General features: G+C 42.9%; 1 protein-coding gene across 1 annotated transcript in view; it reads right to left on the bottom strand.

Annotated features, from left to right (window-relative positions):
* Positions 1 to 15,295: 15,295 nt before the first annotated feature.
* Positions 15,296 to 19,317, bottom strand: part of CDK5RAP2 (CDK5 regulatory subunit associated protein 2) — an 82,652-nt gene continuing 78,630 nt past the window's right edge. The window contains exons 31-34 of the mRNA XM_029283740.1: positions 19,119 to 19,239; positions 17,430 to 17,568; positions 16,288 to 16,334; positions 15,296 to 15,383 (exon numbers count right to left, since the gene is read on the bottom strand). Coding sequence (XP_029139573.1) covers positions 15,327 to 15,383; positions 16,288 to 16,334; positions 17,430 to 17,568; positions 19,119 to 19,239 — 364 coding nt within the window. The 3' untranslated portion in view covers positions 15,296 to 15,326. The remainder of the gene's footprint in view (positions 15,384 to 16,287; positions 16,335 to 17,429; positions 17,569 to 19,118; positions 19,240 to 19,317) is intronic.

Here is a 19,317-nt window from a genome sequence, read left to right as displayed (position 1 = left end):
TTCTTTTAAAATATTGGAAGGACAAACCAAATAAGGACATACGTACAAGAACAAAGAGAATTGGAAAAGGCCCAGTCGCCATAAAATAAAAGAAATAAGCAGAGAAAAAAAATTACAATTGTGGCCAAAACATGGAATTCGTTATTTCATTGATTACATAATTGTAATTGAATACATTAAGCTAAAATCACTGTGTCATCTTGAGGAATGATTGCAAATCGTTGCAACGCTCTGTAATGTTTATATTGATTCGTCACTTCAACAGTGTCTAAAATAAATGCACATAATCTTATGAAAAGCATAATAATTAAAAAACAACCCCCCCAAACTCCATAATCTACATTCTTACCCAACGGATGATTGCATCAAATTATTTATAAACATTAAAATTGCTTCTAGTTTCTTTACATCAAATGTTTTCCTCGTGAAAAATACACTCTAAAAACATTTGCCCTGTCGTGTGACATGAATTATAGGGAAAGTCATTCTTACTTAAATTTAACAGAACAGAATAACACAGTTGGAAGGGACCTTGGAGGTCTTCTAGTCCAACCCCTTGCTCAAACAGGAAACCCTATATACTATTTCAGACAAAAGATTGTCCGTTTAGTCAACTTTTCGTTCTGGATGTAATTTGTGATAGTTTTTACTTCTAAGGCCAATTATAGAAATTTGGAGAAGGGGGTAGAGTGGATGTTGGTATTGTAATCCTGTTACTGCTACCACATGTGCACGGATAAGATCCAGATGGCAACATCTGTCAAAGCAGCATGTTTTTAATGTCTTAAACTTGGTTGCACGGATTCACCACAATCCAAGAGTCAGTACAAAGTCATGGAATTATTTTGCTACCTAATGCATCATTCAACTTTGGAATTTGCAGTAACAAGATGTGGTGTTGGTCACCCTCTTAGTGGGCTTCCAAAAAGAGTCAGATCAATTCCTTGGAAGTCCTGGAGATCAGGGGCTCTTGGTTGTGATGGTGGTGAGACTTCTTCTGAAGGCCATCCGCTGGAAGAACTGGAGGCTTCCTTGTGCAGTTGGTGATCAACTGTGAGAAGGGTTAGTAGATCCAGAACTCCCCTCCAATCGAAAATGGCTTCACAGCACAAACTCAAGGAAATATTTGTCTACCTAATGCATCCTTCAACTTTGGAATTTGCAACAACGAGGCATGGTGTTGGCTATCATCTGAAGGCCATCTGCTGGAAGAACTGAAGGCTTCCTTGTGCAGTTGGTGGACAACTGTGAGAAGGGTTAGTAGATCCAGAGCTCCCCTTCAACTGAACATGGCTTATCCAAAAAGGGTTGGACCAATTCCTGGGAAGTCCCAGAGATCAGTGGCTCTTGGATGGTGGTGGGACCTCTTCTGAAGGCCATCCGCTGGAAGAATTGAAGGCTTCCTTGTGCAGTTGGTGGACAACTGTGAGAAGAGTTAGTAGATCCAGTGCTCCCCTTCAACTGAACATGGCTTATCCAAAAAGGGTTGGACCAATTCCTGGGAAGTCCTGGAGATCAGGGGCTCTTGGTCTCGATCGTGATGGGACTTCTTCTGAAGGCCATCCGCTGGAAGAATTGAAGGCTTCCTTGTGCAGTTGGTGGACAACTGTGAGAAGGGTTAGTAGATCCAGAGCTCCCCTCCAACTGAACATGGCTTATCCAAAAAGGGTTGGACCAATTCCTGGGAAGTCCTGGAGATCAGGGGCTCTTGGTCTCGATCGTGATGGGACTTCTTCTGAAGGCCATCTCCTGGAAGAATTGAAGACTACCCTATGAGAAGAGACCATTGGCGTAGAAGATCCCGAGTTCCACTCCAACACAACCTGGCTGGTCGTTGCTCTAAGCCCCTTCCCCTAATCAGTGCTTTCTTCTTGGAATCTCGCCCTACCTGGAGAGGGTCTGCTTTTTTTTAATCACTACACAAAAATCCCTCTTAACCAAGTCTAATCAGCTAAGCCTGAGGTGTGTTGCTATCTTCACAGTGTCTTAGACTAATCACCGTAATAAAGGCGCCGAAGGGAGCCTTCTCTAAAGTGGCATTTACTACCGGTTGTCCCCGATAACAAAAGCTTTCTGATTAAAGTCAGCGTTTTATCACTTCAGAGCAAATCTACTCCGTAGACAGGCGCTAATAAAACCTACAGAAGCAACAGGCTGAAACAAATATTCTAGCAATAAAAAAAAAAACAGCCACAGAAGGGAGGGGAAATTGTTCGGCTCTTTATAAAAAGACGTCTAATTTCCTTGGGGAAGGAAAGGGGAAGAGGTACAACGTGTTAACCAGGACACGGGGAGATGTAGTTCATCGCTCTTCATTTAATTGATGTGTGGGCCAGAGGAGTGATCGTGGGTTGATATTTTAATTGATTTATTGACTGAGGAAATTAACACGCTGGCCAGTCCCTTAAGAGCCCTGACCAGCTTACAGCCTACTCTGTAGACATCGCTTAATACCATTATTGTAATTTAAACTTACTAGGCAATCCACGTTACAACCCCCCCCCCAAGTGCATTAAAAAGCTTGGGGAAACCATTGTGATTTGAGCCCAGTCTTAACGGAGACTTGGTTTCTTTTCATTCCCATCGCGTGGGGCTCCATCGTGCAAGAAAAAAAAAATTAAATTGAGGTTGTCGGTGTCAAATGTATCTGGATGCTTAAACAAACCACAGCCTCTCTCCGTTGTGGTTTTCCGACAATAAGAAAGGAACTTTTTAAATATACAGGAGCAATACTCTTAATGTAGTCTGTTTTCATTAAATTTAAAAGCAATCCAATATAATGTTTGCCTTAACCCTGCCCGTTTCCAAGGTCTGGCTCCATTCTCTGTGTAGAATTTGGCATGTCCAAGCTGGGATGGACATTACGTCTGCCGGTGCCAAAAGTTACAAGCTTTTTTTAATTGCAGGGATCTGCCCAAGAGCAGACAGTCCATCAGCTGTCTTTAGCTACTTCAGCATAATTGTATCGACCAACTTAAGGATTCTGGTTCTCCAGAAGATTCCTATGTTGCCAACAAGGCCTTCTGAAAAACCGGCACTTGATGCTGAGATGGTTGGTTGTCCTCTGCTTCTTCCAACTTGTAGATTCCATTAACTTCTTCCCTGAAGCTCTTGCGTGCCAGCAGCTATTGCAATTTCCTCTGTTTCAGCCGGAATATCGCTCTGAAGAGGAACAGGGCCAGGGAAGCGGAAAGGAAGCTAATGAGAACCACACAGATGGCCGAGAGTCTGGTTGGCTGCTGAATCGGCAAACGTCTCAGCAGGCCAGGCTACAAGACGACAACAAAACCGTGCGGTTTGTCCACAGGATGCAGGAAAAGTGCAGTGTTGTGATCACAAGCCCAGCGTCTTCCAAGAATCTTTGGCTATTAATGGCTATTGAAGTCGGACCGTCGCTGCCAAGGGTCATCACCATCCAATCTCCATTTGTGGGCCAAACATGTACATCTGGATGCACTCTGATTGGATTGGAAGAGGCGGTCTCCTTATGACAGAATTGAGATCATGTCACTGGGAGACACTGGGGTCATTTGGTTCCACCGATCTCCAAATGTAGCTCCTTCCAGATGTGTGGACTTCAACTCCCAGAATTCCATCAGCATGACCCATTACTGACAGTTCTGGGACTTTAAATCCACATGACCAAAGTTGTACAGGTTGAAAATTGCTACCTATTCAGTGCAGGATCTAGAACCCAAGAGGAACCCACTTGGATAGGTAGACATTCAATCTCTGCTTAAATGATCATGCAGACAGAATAACAGAGTTGGAAGGGACCTTGGAGGTCTTCTAGTCCAAGTCCCTTGCTCAGGCAGGAAACCCTATACCGTTTCAGACAAATCTCTTCGTTAAAAACCTCCAGTGATGGAGCAGCCACAACTTCTGGAGATGTTCCACTGGTTGATTGTTCTGTCAGGAAATTCCTCCTTAGTTCCAGGTTGCTTCTCTCCTTGATGGGTTTCCATCCATTGCTTCTTGTCCTGCCTTCAGGTGCTTTGGAGAATAGGTTGACCTCCACCTTCTATGTGGCAGCCCCTCAAATATTGGTTATCATATCTCCCCTAGTCCTTCTTTTCATTAAACATCCAATTCCTGGCTATTTTGTGGTTGATGTCTCTCCACTTCTTCTGATTTTCTTTTGAGTTCTGCTTGAATAACTCCAGCCAAGTTACAAAGTCATCTGCAACCTCACACATCTGCCAAGCCATAGCTCTTCTGAGACAGATTTTTCCCTTTCTAAAAGCCACGATGAACATGGATTTCTGAGCAATTCCGATCCCTTGCTTTCAGTCCTACCTCTCTGGAATAATAAAGAACAAATCCATCTTCCACACAAGAGTTGTGTAGATATTTGTAGGTGGCTGTCATTTTCTCCAACCTCTGGGTATTATTTCTCCCGAACAGTGCAAAACTCAAGAGTTATCCAACTTATTTTCAGAGATTGCCCTGGACGTTTTACCTCCAGCAAGACAGGGTTGACTTTGGACACAGTTGAAGCCTGTTTCTCAAAGCTTTAATTGATAATCGGGTGTGTGAGAATTAGTTAAGCAACTATTTTTAAGCATGTCCAGTTCGTACTTTTTTCCGTCAAGAGTTTTGCATTTTTATACCCTTCACAGATGTTTCTGTTTAACACCCTCGTAAAACTCCGGAAGAGTAATTATTGCCTTTGTAATGAATATTTTAATTTTACTTGTACGAGTGTGGAGGAACAGAGGGGAAAAAAAAACCCCATCCTAATTCATAAAAATTAAGGCAAATATTATGGTGGCTAAACTCTAATGGAGCCAGATCACCGTTCTAATCCTAAATTTAAATGCATTACTGATCCTTGAACCATTAAATGTCCGATAAGTTAAATTAGGTTCCTTGTAAGCATAATTAATCTCCTTCTTCAATGAAGATATTACAAAGGAGTTAATTTGATTCTCAGAAACATCCCCAAAATTGAATTATAAGATAAAGCAAATATTTGACCTTTAAAAAAAAAAAAGGCAGATAATTACTAAAAGGGGAAATCAATACACTATGGGGAATTGGCATAAAACCTTAATTCTGTGCAAACAGCATGCAGTTAGGTGAGAGTTTGAGCAGCAATGCATGCTGGGAACTTTCTTCTCTCCGGGCACTTGATAACCAAGGACACAGGAGAGAGCTCTCACACCAGCACGGAACCTCTTCTGCAGAATGTTTTATTTATTTATTGAGCCAAATAAACATTGCTAATCCTTTTCTTACGGAATGCTATCATGCACCGGCTTCCCTTCCCAGGGGGGGGTCTCTTCCACAGAAAACCAACTTCTCTTTTGAAAGTGTTTATACTGATGGGGTTCCATCGATCGGTGTATGTGCGGATCCCACTAAGGGAGCCCTTTATGCAGTTTTACCCAAGCAGGCTGACCATAACCTGGGCCTGCAAACATTTCAATGATAGACAGATAGATGGATGGTACAGGATAGGTGGATAGAGAAGATGATAGATAGATAGATAGATAGATAGATAGATAGATAGATAGATAGATAGATAGATAGATAGATAGATAGATAGATAGATAGGTAGGTAGGTAGGTAGGTAGGTAGGTAGGTAGGTAGGTAGGTAGGTAGGTAGGTAGGTAGGTAGATGGACAGACTGTAGATAGATGATAGATACGGTGGATGGATAGAATGGAGAGAGAGATGAGAGAGAGGGATAGGTAGATAGGTAGATAGACAGACAGACAGACAGATACAGTATAGATAGATAGATAGATAGATAGATAGATAGATAGATAGATAGATAGATAGATAGATAGATAGATAGATAGATAGATAGATAGATAGATAGATAGACAGATAGACCCCTTCCCAATCTTTAATATCATAAATAACCAGAAGCTTCTCCTCATAATTATGGCACCCTCTCCAAACAAGCAACTAATTGCTACGATTGCTCAGATAGATAGATATATAGATAGATAGGTAGGTAGGTAGGTAGGTAGGTAGGTAGGTAGATAGATAGATAGATAGATAGATAGATAGATAGATAGATAGATAGATAGATAGATAGATAGATAGATAGATAGATATAGATTAAATAGGTAGGTAGGTAGGTAGGTGGGTGGGTGATGGGCGGGCGGACGGATGGAATATTTGATGGATGGATAAATAGATGATACATGAGAGATAGATGATAGGGAGGGAGGTAGATGGGTAGATAGATATAGATTAAATAGATATAGATTAGAGAGAGAGAGAGAGAGAGAGACAGAGACAGAGACGGGGGGGCAAGCAGGCAGACAGGCAGGCAGATAGATAACTGGTAGAATATACGATGGATGGATGGATAGATGATACATGATAATACATGATAAATGTATGGAAAGATAGATGAGAGACAGATGGTAGGGATGGATATATGGACAGACAAACGGATAGCTATCCTACACACACCCACACGACGCTTCCTTCTCTGTTTTCCAACTGGCTCAAAATTAACATTGTCAAGTGTTGTTTTTTTATTAGCGAGTTCCACTTTTGTAAACCCCTTCCCCATCTTTAATATCATAAATAAGCAGAAGCTTCTCCTCATAATTATGGCACCCTCTCCAAACGAGCAACTAATTGCTACGATTGCTCACAGAAATGTGTATTTATAAAGGACGCCCTCCCGGCAAATGCCAGAAGGTGCTCCATCCGACATTAAAATTGCAGCTTACATCTGTGTGATGGGGAAGTTGTTGTTTACAGCTTTTGAGTAGAGAACTCCAGGCAAAGGTTTTCAAGCCACGTTAAATTAAACGGCTGGGGGGGGACTTGTCTCCTACTCGAGGTGGGAAATTGCCTCTCTGTCATCCTTTCAGCAGTTTAATTGGCCCAACTATTGAAAATTTAAGAACATTATCAACCCGGTTAGATTAGGGCAAAGATATATTCGGTCAAACTTTTTTTATTTTGACTGTCAAACAAAGGCCGCGTTCCCGTCCCACCTCAATACTTGCTGATGAAACTCTGGATGGTTATGTAAGTGGTTTTCCCAGTTGCAATGAATGGCTGTGAAAGTTGGACCATAAGCAAGGCTGAGCGCCAAAGAACTGAGGCCTTTGAATTATGGTGCTGGAGAAGACTCCTGCGAGTCCCCTGGACTGCAAGGTGATCAAACCGGTCAGTCCTAGAGGAGATCAACCCCGACTGCTCTTCAGAAGGCCAGATCCTGAAGTTGAAACTCAAGTACTTTGGCCACCTAATGAGAAGGAAGACTCACTGGAGAAGAGCCTAATGCTGGGAAAGATGGAGGGCAATAGAAGAAGGGGACGACAGAGAAGGAGATGGCTGGATGGAGTCACTGAAGCAGGAGGCATGAGCTTCAATGGACTCCAGAAGATGGTAGAGGACAGGAAGGCCTGGAGGAACGTGGTCCATGAGGTCGCGATGGGTCGGACACGACTTCGCAACTAACAAGAACAAAGTAGGACCCAACCAGGAGCTGTGGTGGTTACGGGTTGCAACCAGAAATCATCTTAGATGCTGGGGCTTCAGAAATAAGCCAAATCTGTTTAAGATGTGGCAATTAAATCGTGATCTGACATGAGCCACGAGTCCAGGGATGCTGCTGACGCATCTGACCATCACTTATTTGAAATAGGTTCTCTACTACGTGTCTCTGGAGATTCTCCGTCCTCCAGGTCACGGTTGTCCCAAAGGGGCTTTTTCAAGAGGCAACCGGACTGTCTTGGTTTGTCCCTGAAGACATTTCCCTTCTCATCCGGGGCGGCTTCTTCAGTTCTGACTGAATGGCGGGGAAGGTAAGGATGTTAGAACTGGAGAAGCTCCTCGGATGAGAAGCGAAAGGTCTTCAAGGGAAAACAAAGAAAGTTGCCTCTTGAAAAAGCACCTTTGGGATTCTCTCCTGTGTATTGAACTGGAGTTGATTATTTTCTCTCTTTATTTCAGCTTGCAGAGCGTCTAGAATTCCCACCTGTGTTTTGACGCGCATTTTGATTATTTCTTCTTTTCCTTTTTGGAAATCCCAGCTGCTTAGCAGACAGTAAGCATGGGGGGGGGAGAGAAACAGCCTCTCCCCACCCCCCAAAAAAACCAGGGGGGGGGAAAGCCAGCAAAAATCCTACATTCCTACACCCCGATTCATTCAATCTGCTGTTTTGCCTGACGACTAGATTAATAAGCCATTACACCAGCTACTTGAACGCTTATCTAGTGTAAATGCATCTGTCAGGCACATTCCACATCATCAATAAAAGCTGCCAGATCGCTTTATAATTCAATGATATAAGCTCTAAGCATCTTTGGGGGGAAAATATAATTTAAAGACTGCCATTCTACGGTTCTGTGGTGGTCGTATCTGCGTTGACAATTCCCGCCCGTTGGACGTCGAAACCTTCCCCATCCTGGAATGACGCACGGCCCCAGCTTGCGTCCTAAAGCTCTGTCGGACACCAGCTTATCAAAAATAGCCGTATCTTTTGGCTTGTCCGGCCTCATTTGCAGATAAAACTCTGCAAAACCAGGAAGGCCTCAAGGCAGGAGAACGTCCTTACCCACCACCACCTGTCCGGCTTGCAAAAGGGCTCCAGGTTTCGATTCCAGGACCTCTGGCTTAAAGAGAGAGAGTAAAAAAAAACAAAACAGCAACAATAAACAGGCAACAAGCAGCCATCTGGATTATGTTATATGGGCTTGTGCAGTCTGGAACCAAGGGGTGTGTGTGTGTGCATCAAATAAAGTTCTTGGTGTCCTGCCATTTCAATAGATGAAAGGCCAAGAGAAGGCATCCGGAAAAGGCCCTATCTCTAATGCAGGGGCTGGAGATGGGGGGGGGGGGGCGATACATTTGAAATGCAATAAATCCAATAGAGATAATTTCCTCTTAGATTGCCAGGGATTGTGTTGCTTTTTACATTAGAAGAATAGGTTAGATTAAATTAATTAGATTAGATTAGATTAAGAGCAGAGCAGAGTGGAATACAGAATGGAATTAGGAATAGAATGGAATGGAATGGAATGGAATAGAATAGAATAGAATAGAATAGAATAGAATAGAATAGAATAGAATAGAATAGAATAGAATAGAATAAGAGATAGAGAATGGAATGGAATGGAATGGAATAGAATAGAATAGAATAGAATAGAATAGAATAGAATAAGAGATAGAGAATGGAATGGAATAGAATAGAATAGAATAGAATAGAATAGAATAGAATAGAATAGAATAGAATAAGAGATAGAGAATGGAATGGAATGGAATAGAAGAATAGAATAGAAGAATAGAATAGAATAAGAGATAGAGAATGGAATTGAATGGAATGGAATGGAATGGAACAGAATAGAATAGAATAGAATAGAATAGAATAGAATAGAATAGAATAGAATAGAATAGAATGGAATGGAATGGAATGGAATAGAATGAGAGAGAGAATAGAATAGAATAGAATAGAATAGAATAGAATAGAATAGAATAGAATAGAACAAATAAGATTAGATAGAATAGAATAGAATAGAATTATAGAATGAATAGAATAGAATATATATACTTTGCTCGCACAAGCACAAAGCCGAAGACCCCAGCCTGAAGATGACGAGTGGGACCTCGTCGAAACGTCGCCAAGATACTCTCAATCTTCCACGGGAAAAGACCCGAATATGCCAAGACCTGCATATATATATTTTAAAAAAAACTGGAAATGCAGCACTTCAATTCATCCAAGCCAATGCACAGAATGGCATAAGAAGCCACGAGAGACAACACCGCCAAAGATTTTGCCCTTTAAATATCTCTTGCCTGAAAAATGCAAATTGCTACCTGAAGAGATTTAAGTATTCATACATCCAACAATTTTACGGCCCTGGAAATTAAAGCTGGGCGCTTCGTGATTAATCAAAGAATAACCAAGCTGAGGTGTGTGTGTGTGTGTGTGGAGGGGGGTGTCGGGAAATTCTTCTGATTAGGTGGAAATGAAAGCATCACAAAACAGCTCGTTGCTAAACATATTTCTGGGTTGAATTAAGGGCAAGGTAGGATGTCGTCATAATGAACATGCATCAGGAAGAGACTGGACAGCCATTTGCTTGGAATGGTCTAGGGCAGGGCAACTTGGAAACTAATAATAATAATAATAATAATAATAATAATAATAATAATAATAATAATAATAATAATAATAGTAATAATAATAATAAAGTTGGAAGGGACCTTGGAGGTCATCAAGTCCAACCCCTTCTCAGGCAGGAAACCCTGTACCATTTCAGACAAATGGCTGTCCAGTTTCTTCTTAAAAACTTCCAGTGTTGGAGTATTCACCACTTCTGGAGGCAGGTTGTTCCACTGGTTAATTGTTCTAACTGTCAGGAAGTTTCTCCTTAGTTCTAGGTTGCTTCTCTCCTTGGTTAGTTTCCATCCGTTGCTTCTTGTCCTGCCTTCAGGCGCTTTGGAAAATAGCTTGACTCCCTCTTCTTTGGGGCAGCCCCTGAGATACTGGAAGACTGCTATCTTGTCCCCCCTCGTCCTTCTCTTCATTAAACTAGACATACCCAATTCCAGCATCCATTCCTTATATGTTTTAGCCTCCGGTCCCCTAATCATCTTTGTAGCTCTTCTCTGTACTCTTTCTAGAGTCTCAACATCTTTTTTTACATCGTGGTGACCAAAACTGGATGCAGTATTCCAACTGTGGCCTTACCAAGGCACTTGAAGACCTGTGGACTTCAACTCCCAGAATTCCCCAGCCAGCCTGGTTGAACTGAAGCCCACAAGTCTTTAAAACGCCGAACGACTCAAGAGTAAAGAAAATACTGAGCAGAGGTGAGCCCTATCGGTGAAGAGAAAGGAGAACATAATAGATCAGGGATCTCCAAACTTGGCAACTTTTAAGACTTGTGGACTCGGCTGGGTGGGGAATTCTGGGAGTTGAAGTCCACAACTTCATAAAGCTGCCACGTTTGAAGGCCCCCCCTGTGATAGAGAGAGAGGTGTAGACCCGAGAGACATAGACCATGGCTGAAAGCAAAGAGTGGACCCTCCAAAGGAGTAGGAACCTGTTGAACCGGATGGCTCATTCATCTTCAAAACCCCAAGGCTTTGGAGAGCTGAAGCAGCCACAGCCAAGCAAGCTGCTGCCATTTTGAAATATATACTTTCTTTGGAGAGTAGGCAACAGAATTCTTTTTCAATGTGGGTCAATGTGCTCACAGTAAAAAAAAAAAGGCAATAAAGGTTATCCCATCCCATCCCATCTTATCTTGATTGTCTCCAATCCTTGGAGCAATCAAGCACAAGGTTTTGAAGATCAATACCGATTAGTTTGAGCCTTAGCAGTCCAGACTACTCACTCAAAATAGCATTCAAAGCAAAATGCCTTACCTAAAGAGACCTGGAAAAACACGTGGAGGCCCATTCTCTTGGTCTGTCTTTCCAACTCCACTGGTCAAGCCATCCAGCCTCACCTTGAGTTGAAGCTCCTTGTTATATTGTGGGGATTCTGAGACAGCAGAATTCCCACAATTCATCGGCCTGGACAATAAATTAAATCAAAGCCAAGCACCGTAGAAGGATAGGGAAGTAAGTTTATACAGACCTGGTAAGGGCAATCCAGCTTCTATATTCTCTGTTGTTGAAGTTTGGTAGCCACCATCTTTTCCCCAACTGCCTTCACCTCCAGCCTTCCACACCTGCTCCATCAGAGCTGGATCTGATGGAGCAGGTGTGCTTGCTCCCTGCTGATGTGGCTTACTCACGAGGAAGCTGGAGGTTTCCCTCTGCCACAAGCTCTTCTGTATTGTTGGCAGATCTATTCTATTCTATTCTATTCCTTCCAACTCTTATTCTATTCTACTCTAATCTATTCTATTCTATTCTATTCCTTAATTCTATTCTATTCCTTCCAACTCTCTATTCTATTCTATTTTATTCTATTCTATTCCTTCCAACTCTTATTCTATTCTAATTCTATTCTATTCCTTCCAACTTATTCTATTCTATTCTAATCTATTCTCTATCCTTATTCTATTCTATTCCATTCTATTCCTTAATTCTATTCTATTCTATTCCTTCTAACTCTTATTCTATTCTATTCTATTCCTTCCAACTCTCTATTCTATTCTATTCTTATTCTATTCTATTCCATTCCATTCTCTATTCTATTCTAATTCTATTCCTTCCAACTCTTATTCTATTCTATTCCTTCCAACTCTCTATTCTATTCTATTCTATTCTATTCCTTCCAACTCTTATTCTATTCTATTCTATTCCTTCCAACTCTCTATTCTTCTATTTTATTCTATTCTATTCTTATTCTATTCTATTCCTTCCAACTCTCTATTCTATTCTAATTCTAAGTCTATTCCTTCCAATTCTTATTCTATTCTAATTCTATTCTGTTCTATTCTATTCCTTCCAACTCTTATTCTATTCTACTCTACTCTATTATCTTCTGCTCTGCTCTGCCGTGCTCTACTCTACTCTACTCTTCCATTCCATTCTGTATTAGGCTTAAGCCTCCAGGGCTACTTAAAAGGCTACATATGACACCTAAACAACCCCCTAAAAGCTGGACTCCCCAAAACTTGAGGAAACATTTCCCCCACCCGTTAGAATCTTTTAAGCTTGAGGTGGCTTAAAGTATTTATGAACAAAGAAAAATAAAGGGATAAAATGTAGATTTTTGAGAAGTTCAAGGTGGTCCGTGGCAATTTCAGACAAAAACAAAAACACACACACACAGCACAACAAGCGATCCATTTATTGAACTGGAAACGTGGACCTTAACATCTTGTTTCTGAAATCAATTTCCTCGTCTCGCACTTTTACTACATACAACTCAGCCGGAGCATAAATCCATCCCTCCATACGCACACATGTCTTAAGTTAGGGGGGAAAAAAATATATTAGCTGTGTACCGTATAAAACGAAGCAATGAAAAAAAAAAGCTGGAATCCAGCCGTCCAGATGTAAGCCAAGACAGAGAAAGATTTTATGGGGAAATAATTTATTCCTTGCTGAAAGTTGAAGGCTATCTCGAAGTTCTGATTTTTTCAGAGTTTTTTCCTCCCAGTAACTACTCATCTTTGTAGTTCTTAGTAATTTCTGGAGAGAAATAAGGTGGAACGTCTGATCAAGGGGCTTTTGAGTGCTTGGAGAAGCGCCCACTTCCTTATACCTCTGTCCTCAATAGATCAAAGCATCAAAGAGATGGTTGACACACAAGCTGTCAGATACCATTTAAAGGTCCCACCAAGTGAGGCCAATGTTGAAATGATGGGATCTAGGGTCCAACAGCATCTGTTCCCAAGCCAGTGTAGATCCCTTGATCTAGTCTACTAACGCAATTCAGACATCTGGCAAATTCCAGAAACATGGACCAAGGAGAACCATCTCTGTTCCACCAAATTTGCTCGTGGACTCAGTTGTCCTTCTCCTCTCCTATCTGCCACGCAATGAGAAAAAAAATGTAGCTTTCTACATTAGCTTTCTACATTTCCTTGGCTGTCTGAAACAAACCTAACCAAACATCCAGTTATCATTTTAATTATTTCTGCTTAGTATTTCTGCTGGCACTAATTGCCTAGAGGGGTCTCAAGAAAAATTAAGATATTTTGATGCCTAGGACGGTTTAATTTTGCTAGGTTCCTAAGGGCTGCTTCACTTGTTATTTTTTTTTTCCTAATATGAAAGAAGTTATCAGTCTGGGAAGGAGAAGATAGGGATACAGTAAAAGCAATATCATGGAATTAAAATTATATCGGGATAAGACTCTGAGAAACATCCAGGTTGATTAGGACGGCTTGATCACCCGTTTTCCATTGACGTTGGCGTACCCAACTGAGACTTCGACCTATAAATACTTCTTTTAAATCCTACCTTTAAAAGGACTTCTCTAAAATGCTAGTTATACAAGTCTGAGGCCGTAGCAAACAAGAAATATATCACAGACAATCAAGACATCCTAAAATAATCTACAGGAATGGTTTAGATGCAAGAATGCTTGCAAGGAATATTATAGAGCAAAATGTGGCCATTTTTTAAAATGAAAATCATACTTTGAATTATGTTGGGGTTTTTTTTAACAGCTTAATGAGGACAGGAGGACAATGGGAGGTGCTCATCAGCAATGGACCTGGAATGTTTGGACCTTCTGACCCAGGTTTTGCAGGAGTTTGGTTCCTGTGGTTTTGAACCAGGTCAAAAGGGGGTTCCAAATTTCAACCATGCCATTGGGGAAATATCGGGGACGTTGGGTCTTCTCAAAGGACAACCTTTGCACATTGTCCAAGCAGGCAAGATAGCAAGCAGCAATTTAGATGCAGTTACTCTAGTGGGGAAGCAGAATGCCCTTTGCAGTTGAATGGTGGAAAAGTCCTACTTAAAACCCAATGAGCAAAGACTTTTCCACCTCAAAGGCAGCCCCCCCCCCCAAAAAATAAACTCCCCCCTTCCCCCATATTCAACGGGTAACTTTTGCAAACGTGGCTAATGGAGATTCTTAGTTATCCAGGTCAGGGTTGTCCCAAAGGTGTTTTTTCAAGAGGCAACTGGACTTTCTTGGTTTTCCCCCCCCTGAAGACGTTTCACTTCTCATCCAAGAAGCTTCTTAAGTTCTGAAGAACTTCAGCAGAACTGGAGAAGCTTCTTGGATGAGAAGCGAAAAAGGTCTTCAAAGAAAAATCAGGAAGTGCAGTTGAAATAGCACCCTTGGGGCCTCAGGAGCAACCAGTTTTTGTGGTTTAAAGTGGGGCTAACTCCTCCATCTGGGCTGCAAAGGAGAAACGCAAGATTCTGCAATTATGGGATGGAGAGGGCAGGGTGGGGGGATCAGAGCAACTCGTCGCGTGCAAGCCAACTTCTCCATTTCCTTTTCGTTTCGGTGTCCGCTCGGATTGGCTGGGGCGATGCAGATCAGAAGTAAGTTTTTAGCCAAGACTTTCAAGCAGAGGATCGCAGTGTTTTTATCTACCTTCACACGCGCCTCCAAGTTCCCCACACATCAAAAACTCAGCCTGCCCGAATTAACTGAGCCTTCTCGGACATTTTCCAGCAGATCCGTCTTCATGCCACTGGCATGGAAAGTGCCACCATTTTCACACGGCATTTCTCTGGCCCAGCCAGAGAAAATTGGCGGGGAAAAAAAACAAAACATGGTTACCAAATTTACCCATCCCCGGGGCTGGTGAAGAGAAGAACGTTGCGGTCTGGATATCCAGAAGACATCGGGGTAGAAAATGCTGGAGTAGTCGGGTGCAAATGGAAGGAACGTTAAGGCCTTGGAGGTAAAGAAGTAGTCATAAGCATCGGCTCGGCAAAGGAACATGGTCTTTATTGTAGGACCCGGAGCCTTCGCTTAAACCCTTTTCTTGACGAGGCTGGACGGGGTGGCTTTGTTCTCTGAGGGCTGGACCTGGGGAATAAAGCACGGTTTGGCATGAAGGGGGGCCATCGCAGCCACAACTAAACAACCTCTTTCTCCGGTGTAGTGGGATTTCTGACTGTGCGCTAGGCGGTGCCACCGTGTAGAGCAGGGGTCTTCAAACTTGGCCCTTTGATGACTTGTGTGCCTGGCTGATAAATTCTGGGAGTTGAAGTCCACAAGCAGGGGGTCTTCAAACTTGGCCCTTTGATGACTTGTGGACTTCAACTCCCAGAATTCCTCAGCCAGGCATGCCTGGCTGAGGAATTCTGGGAATTGAAGTCCACATCTAGCAGGAGCGGGAAAAGACTTATCTGCCCGTCTCAGACTTAAGGAACTTGCCAATAAATACGACCCCAGCCGAAATAAAGAACGGCTACCCCAGAAAGGGTCAACAAAGATTCTGTAGAAAAACAGCAGCCAAAATAAGGGGAGAAATCTCTTTTTTCCCCCCGATATGTTGAATAATTTTCCCTCTTCTCAGCCATCCCGTCTTCTCCTCCTTGCCAGGGTTGATGATTTGACTTATGGGGTGAAAGATTCTTAACGCTGGATGGAAGAAGGAAGCAGAATGAAGGAGAACGCAGACCCTGGAAGAGGCAATCAGCTTACAACCGTCACCGTTATGGACCAATCGGAAAGCACAACCGGAATACTGAGGCCCAATGATTGGTTGAACAGAGAGGGGGGGAATCTGAAGCTCCTTCTCCAAGACGGGAGTGGCGAGTCGGTTTTTCCAGATCCCAATTATTGTTTATTTATTTATTTATTTATTATTTTTTTGCAAGATGGATGATTCAGAAGACCAGATGACTTGCGGAAAAAGGAAGAAGGAAAGTCAAAACTGAAAAGCGACAGGAGGATGAGATGTGTGTATGTGAGTGTTTTTACTTACTTCGAGGTTCCCTCTGGCCTTTTTTAAAACGTTGTGCGTTAACGCCACTGCAAAGAGAAAGAAGACTTGGTTTGGCTTGAGAAGGTGCGTTTCCCCTAGGCGTCCAGGGGAGAGTCCTCAACGTACGACCAGGTGTTTAATGTTTAACGTTTTTTGATGTTTAATGGGTGTTATGTATGTACAAATTTCATTTTTAACAGCTGCCAAGGTGCCACCAGCAAAACAAAAAAAAAGGACAATAAAAGTTATTTTATCTATCTAATGGCCCCAAAAAAAGCCCATTTGGGAGAGCGGATTTGGACTTACCACTGTGGGATTTGCCATTAAAAAATGGGTAGAATAGAATAGAATAGAATAGAATAGAATAGAATAGAATAGAATAGAATAGAATAGAATAGAATAGAATAGGAGCTGGAAGGGAGTAGAGTAGAGTAGAGTAGAGTAGAGTAGAGTAGAGTAGAGTAGAGTAGAGTAGAGTAGAGTAGAGTAGAGTAGAGTAAAGTAGAGTAGAGTAGAGTAGAATAGAATAGAATAGAATAGAATAGAGCTGGAAGGGAGTAGAGTAGAGTAGAGTAGAGTAGAGTAGAGTAGAGTAGAGTAGAGTAGAGTAGAGTAGAGTAGAGTAGAGTAGAGTAGAGTAGAGTAGAGTAGAGTGTGGAGTGGAGTGGAGTGGAGTGGAGTGGAATGGAATGGAATAGAATAGAATAGAATAGAATAGAATAGAATAGAATAGAATAGAATAGAATAGAAAAGAATAGAATAGAATAGAATAGAATAGAATAGAATAGAGCTGGAAGGGAGTAGAGTAGAGTAGAGTAGAGGGTGGAGTGGAGTGGAGTGGAGTGGAGTGGAATAGAATAGAATAGAATAGAATAGAATAGAATAGAATAGAATAGAATAGAATAGAATAGAATAGAATAGAATGACAGCATTGGAAGGGACCTTGGAGGCCTTCTAGTCCACCCCCCTGCTCAGGCAGGAGACCCTATACCATTTTAGATACATGATTGTCCAGAAGGGAAATGGCACCAGTTCAAACCATGGGGTTGATCTAGGTCAACCTTCAGTGCCCATTGAGGCCACTGTGACGCCCAGAAGCAGGACAAGGAGCAGGGCAGATGGAAGACCCTTCCCCCACTCACACTGATCTATGATGACCCTCTCCATGTTTTCTTTGAGCTGGCTGGTGGAATACAAGCGCTTGGCCATGCTGTAGAGCTTCTTCTCCTGTTCAGCCACTTTCCGACGGAGCTTGAGGACCTCGGACTTCAGGCTTTCGTCCTGCAGAGCAAGGAGGCGGGTTAGCTTTCCTTCGCACGATGGGTGCTGGCCTTCCCAAAGCTGGACCAGATGCAACTATGGTGGAAGGTGATGCTGGCTCAGGAATTCTGGGAGTTGAAGTCCACGAGTCATAAAAGAACCAAGGTTGCCTACCCCTGCTTTAGGTTTAGAATCATGTTTGATTTAAAGTTTTTGGGGGGGGGACAGTGGCTTTGCTATGTTTTATGTCTCTCCTGCCCTATTTTGATACAGCCTTTGATTGTCCCCAGTAACCTACCTAGAGGTCTTCGGCTCCTGGACTGATTCAAAGTTTCATAACAGCTTATAACAAATCACCAAGTTCTAGAATTGGAAGAGGCTTTTCTTGGGACCAACTGCTGACGTTGCGCCTCCCTAACACAGAGGGTCTCCAAGCTTGGCAACTTGAAGACTCGTGGACTTCAACTCCCAGAATTCCTCAGCCAGCATGACTGTGTAAGGAAGAAGTGAGTAAGCAGCATGGCTGGGTGAAGAGTTCTGGGAGTTGAAGTCCACAGATCTTAAAGTTGCTAAGTCTGGAGACACCTGCCTTAACAGATGGCTGTTGAAGGTCCATAGGAGAAACCCATAGCAAGTTGGGTTTAACCAAAGAGCTTTTGCCCAACAACATATGGAAATTGTCCTTCCCTTCCCTGCAAACCCTTTCCCACTGGCTGTTATTGCATCTGATGGCAAAAAAAGCTATTGTTGTTGTTAGTTGCGAAGTCGCGTCCGACCCATGGCGACCCCATGGACAAGGTTCCTCCAGGCCTTCCTGTCCTCTACCATCTTCTGGAGTCCATTTGAGCTCACGCCTGCTGCTTCAATGACTCCATCCAGCCACCTCATTCTCTGTCGTCCCCTTCTTCTCTTGCCCTCCATCTTTCCCAGCATCAGGCTCTTCTCCAGGGAGTCCTTCCTTCTCCTTAAGTGGCCAAAGTACTTGAGTTTCAACTTCAGGATCTGCCCTTCTAAAGAGCAGTCGGGGTTGATCTCCTCCAGGACTGACCGGTTGGATCGCCTTGCGGTCCAGGGGACTCGCAGGAGTATGGACAGTACCAAAAGGCAAAAACAAAACAAAACAAAAAAAAACTATAGGCCAAGTCAAGAAAGATTTCCTTCTATTAACTCAGCATTATCCAGGTTTATCTTCACGGGAAGACTCAAAGATGGACTTCCTTGTTTTTCCTTTGAAGACGTTTCGCTTCTCATCCAAGAAGCTTCTTCAGCTCTGACTGGATGGTGGGGAGTGGAAGGAAGAAGCTTCTTGGATGAGGGGCGAAATGTCCTCACGGGAAAAAACAAGGAAGTCCGGTTGCCTCGTGGAAAAGCATCTCTGGGGCAACTAGGACCTGGATGGCTGAGAATCACCATGGACCTTCAAGGGAAGACCAGAAGTTCCAACCTGGTCAGGAGGAGAAACAGAGGACCTCTTGGCATGCCTCTATCACGATCCCCTCTCTCCAGCTTTTGGGAGGCTTCAAACCCCTAACCCTAACCCTCCCTCCTTTCTACCCACCCGGAACCCTAACCTGAAGGGAGTAAGCCGCAGCGTGGACCACCTTCATCGGCAAGGAGACCCTCCAGAGGAGGTTCAACAGGCGGGCAGCTTCTTCCAGGTTCTGCTGGACCGCCCTGAAGGTGGCAGACAAACTGCTCAGAGGAACCTGGGGGAGGAGAAATCGGGAGGGAGGGAGATGAGAAAGATTTTATCCCTGGGGGGGAAAGGGG

Source organism: Protobothrops mucrosquamatus, unplaced genomic scaffold (genome assembly GCF_001527695.2).
Source record: "Protobothrops mucrosquamatus isolate PMUCROS unplaced genomic scaffold, P.Mucros_1.0 scaffold210, whole genome shotgun sequence".
Lineage (NCBI taxonomy): Eukaryota > Metazoa > Chordata > Lepidosauria > Squamata > Viperidae > Protobothrops > Protobothrops mucrosquamatus.
Note: the sequence above shows the minus strand (reverse complement) of the source record. Positions and strands in the feature narration are given on the sequence as shown.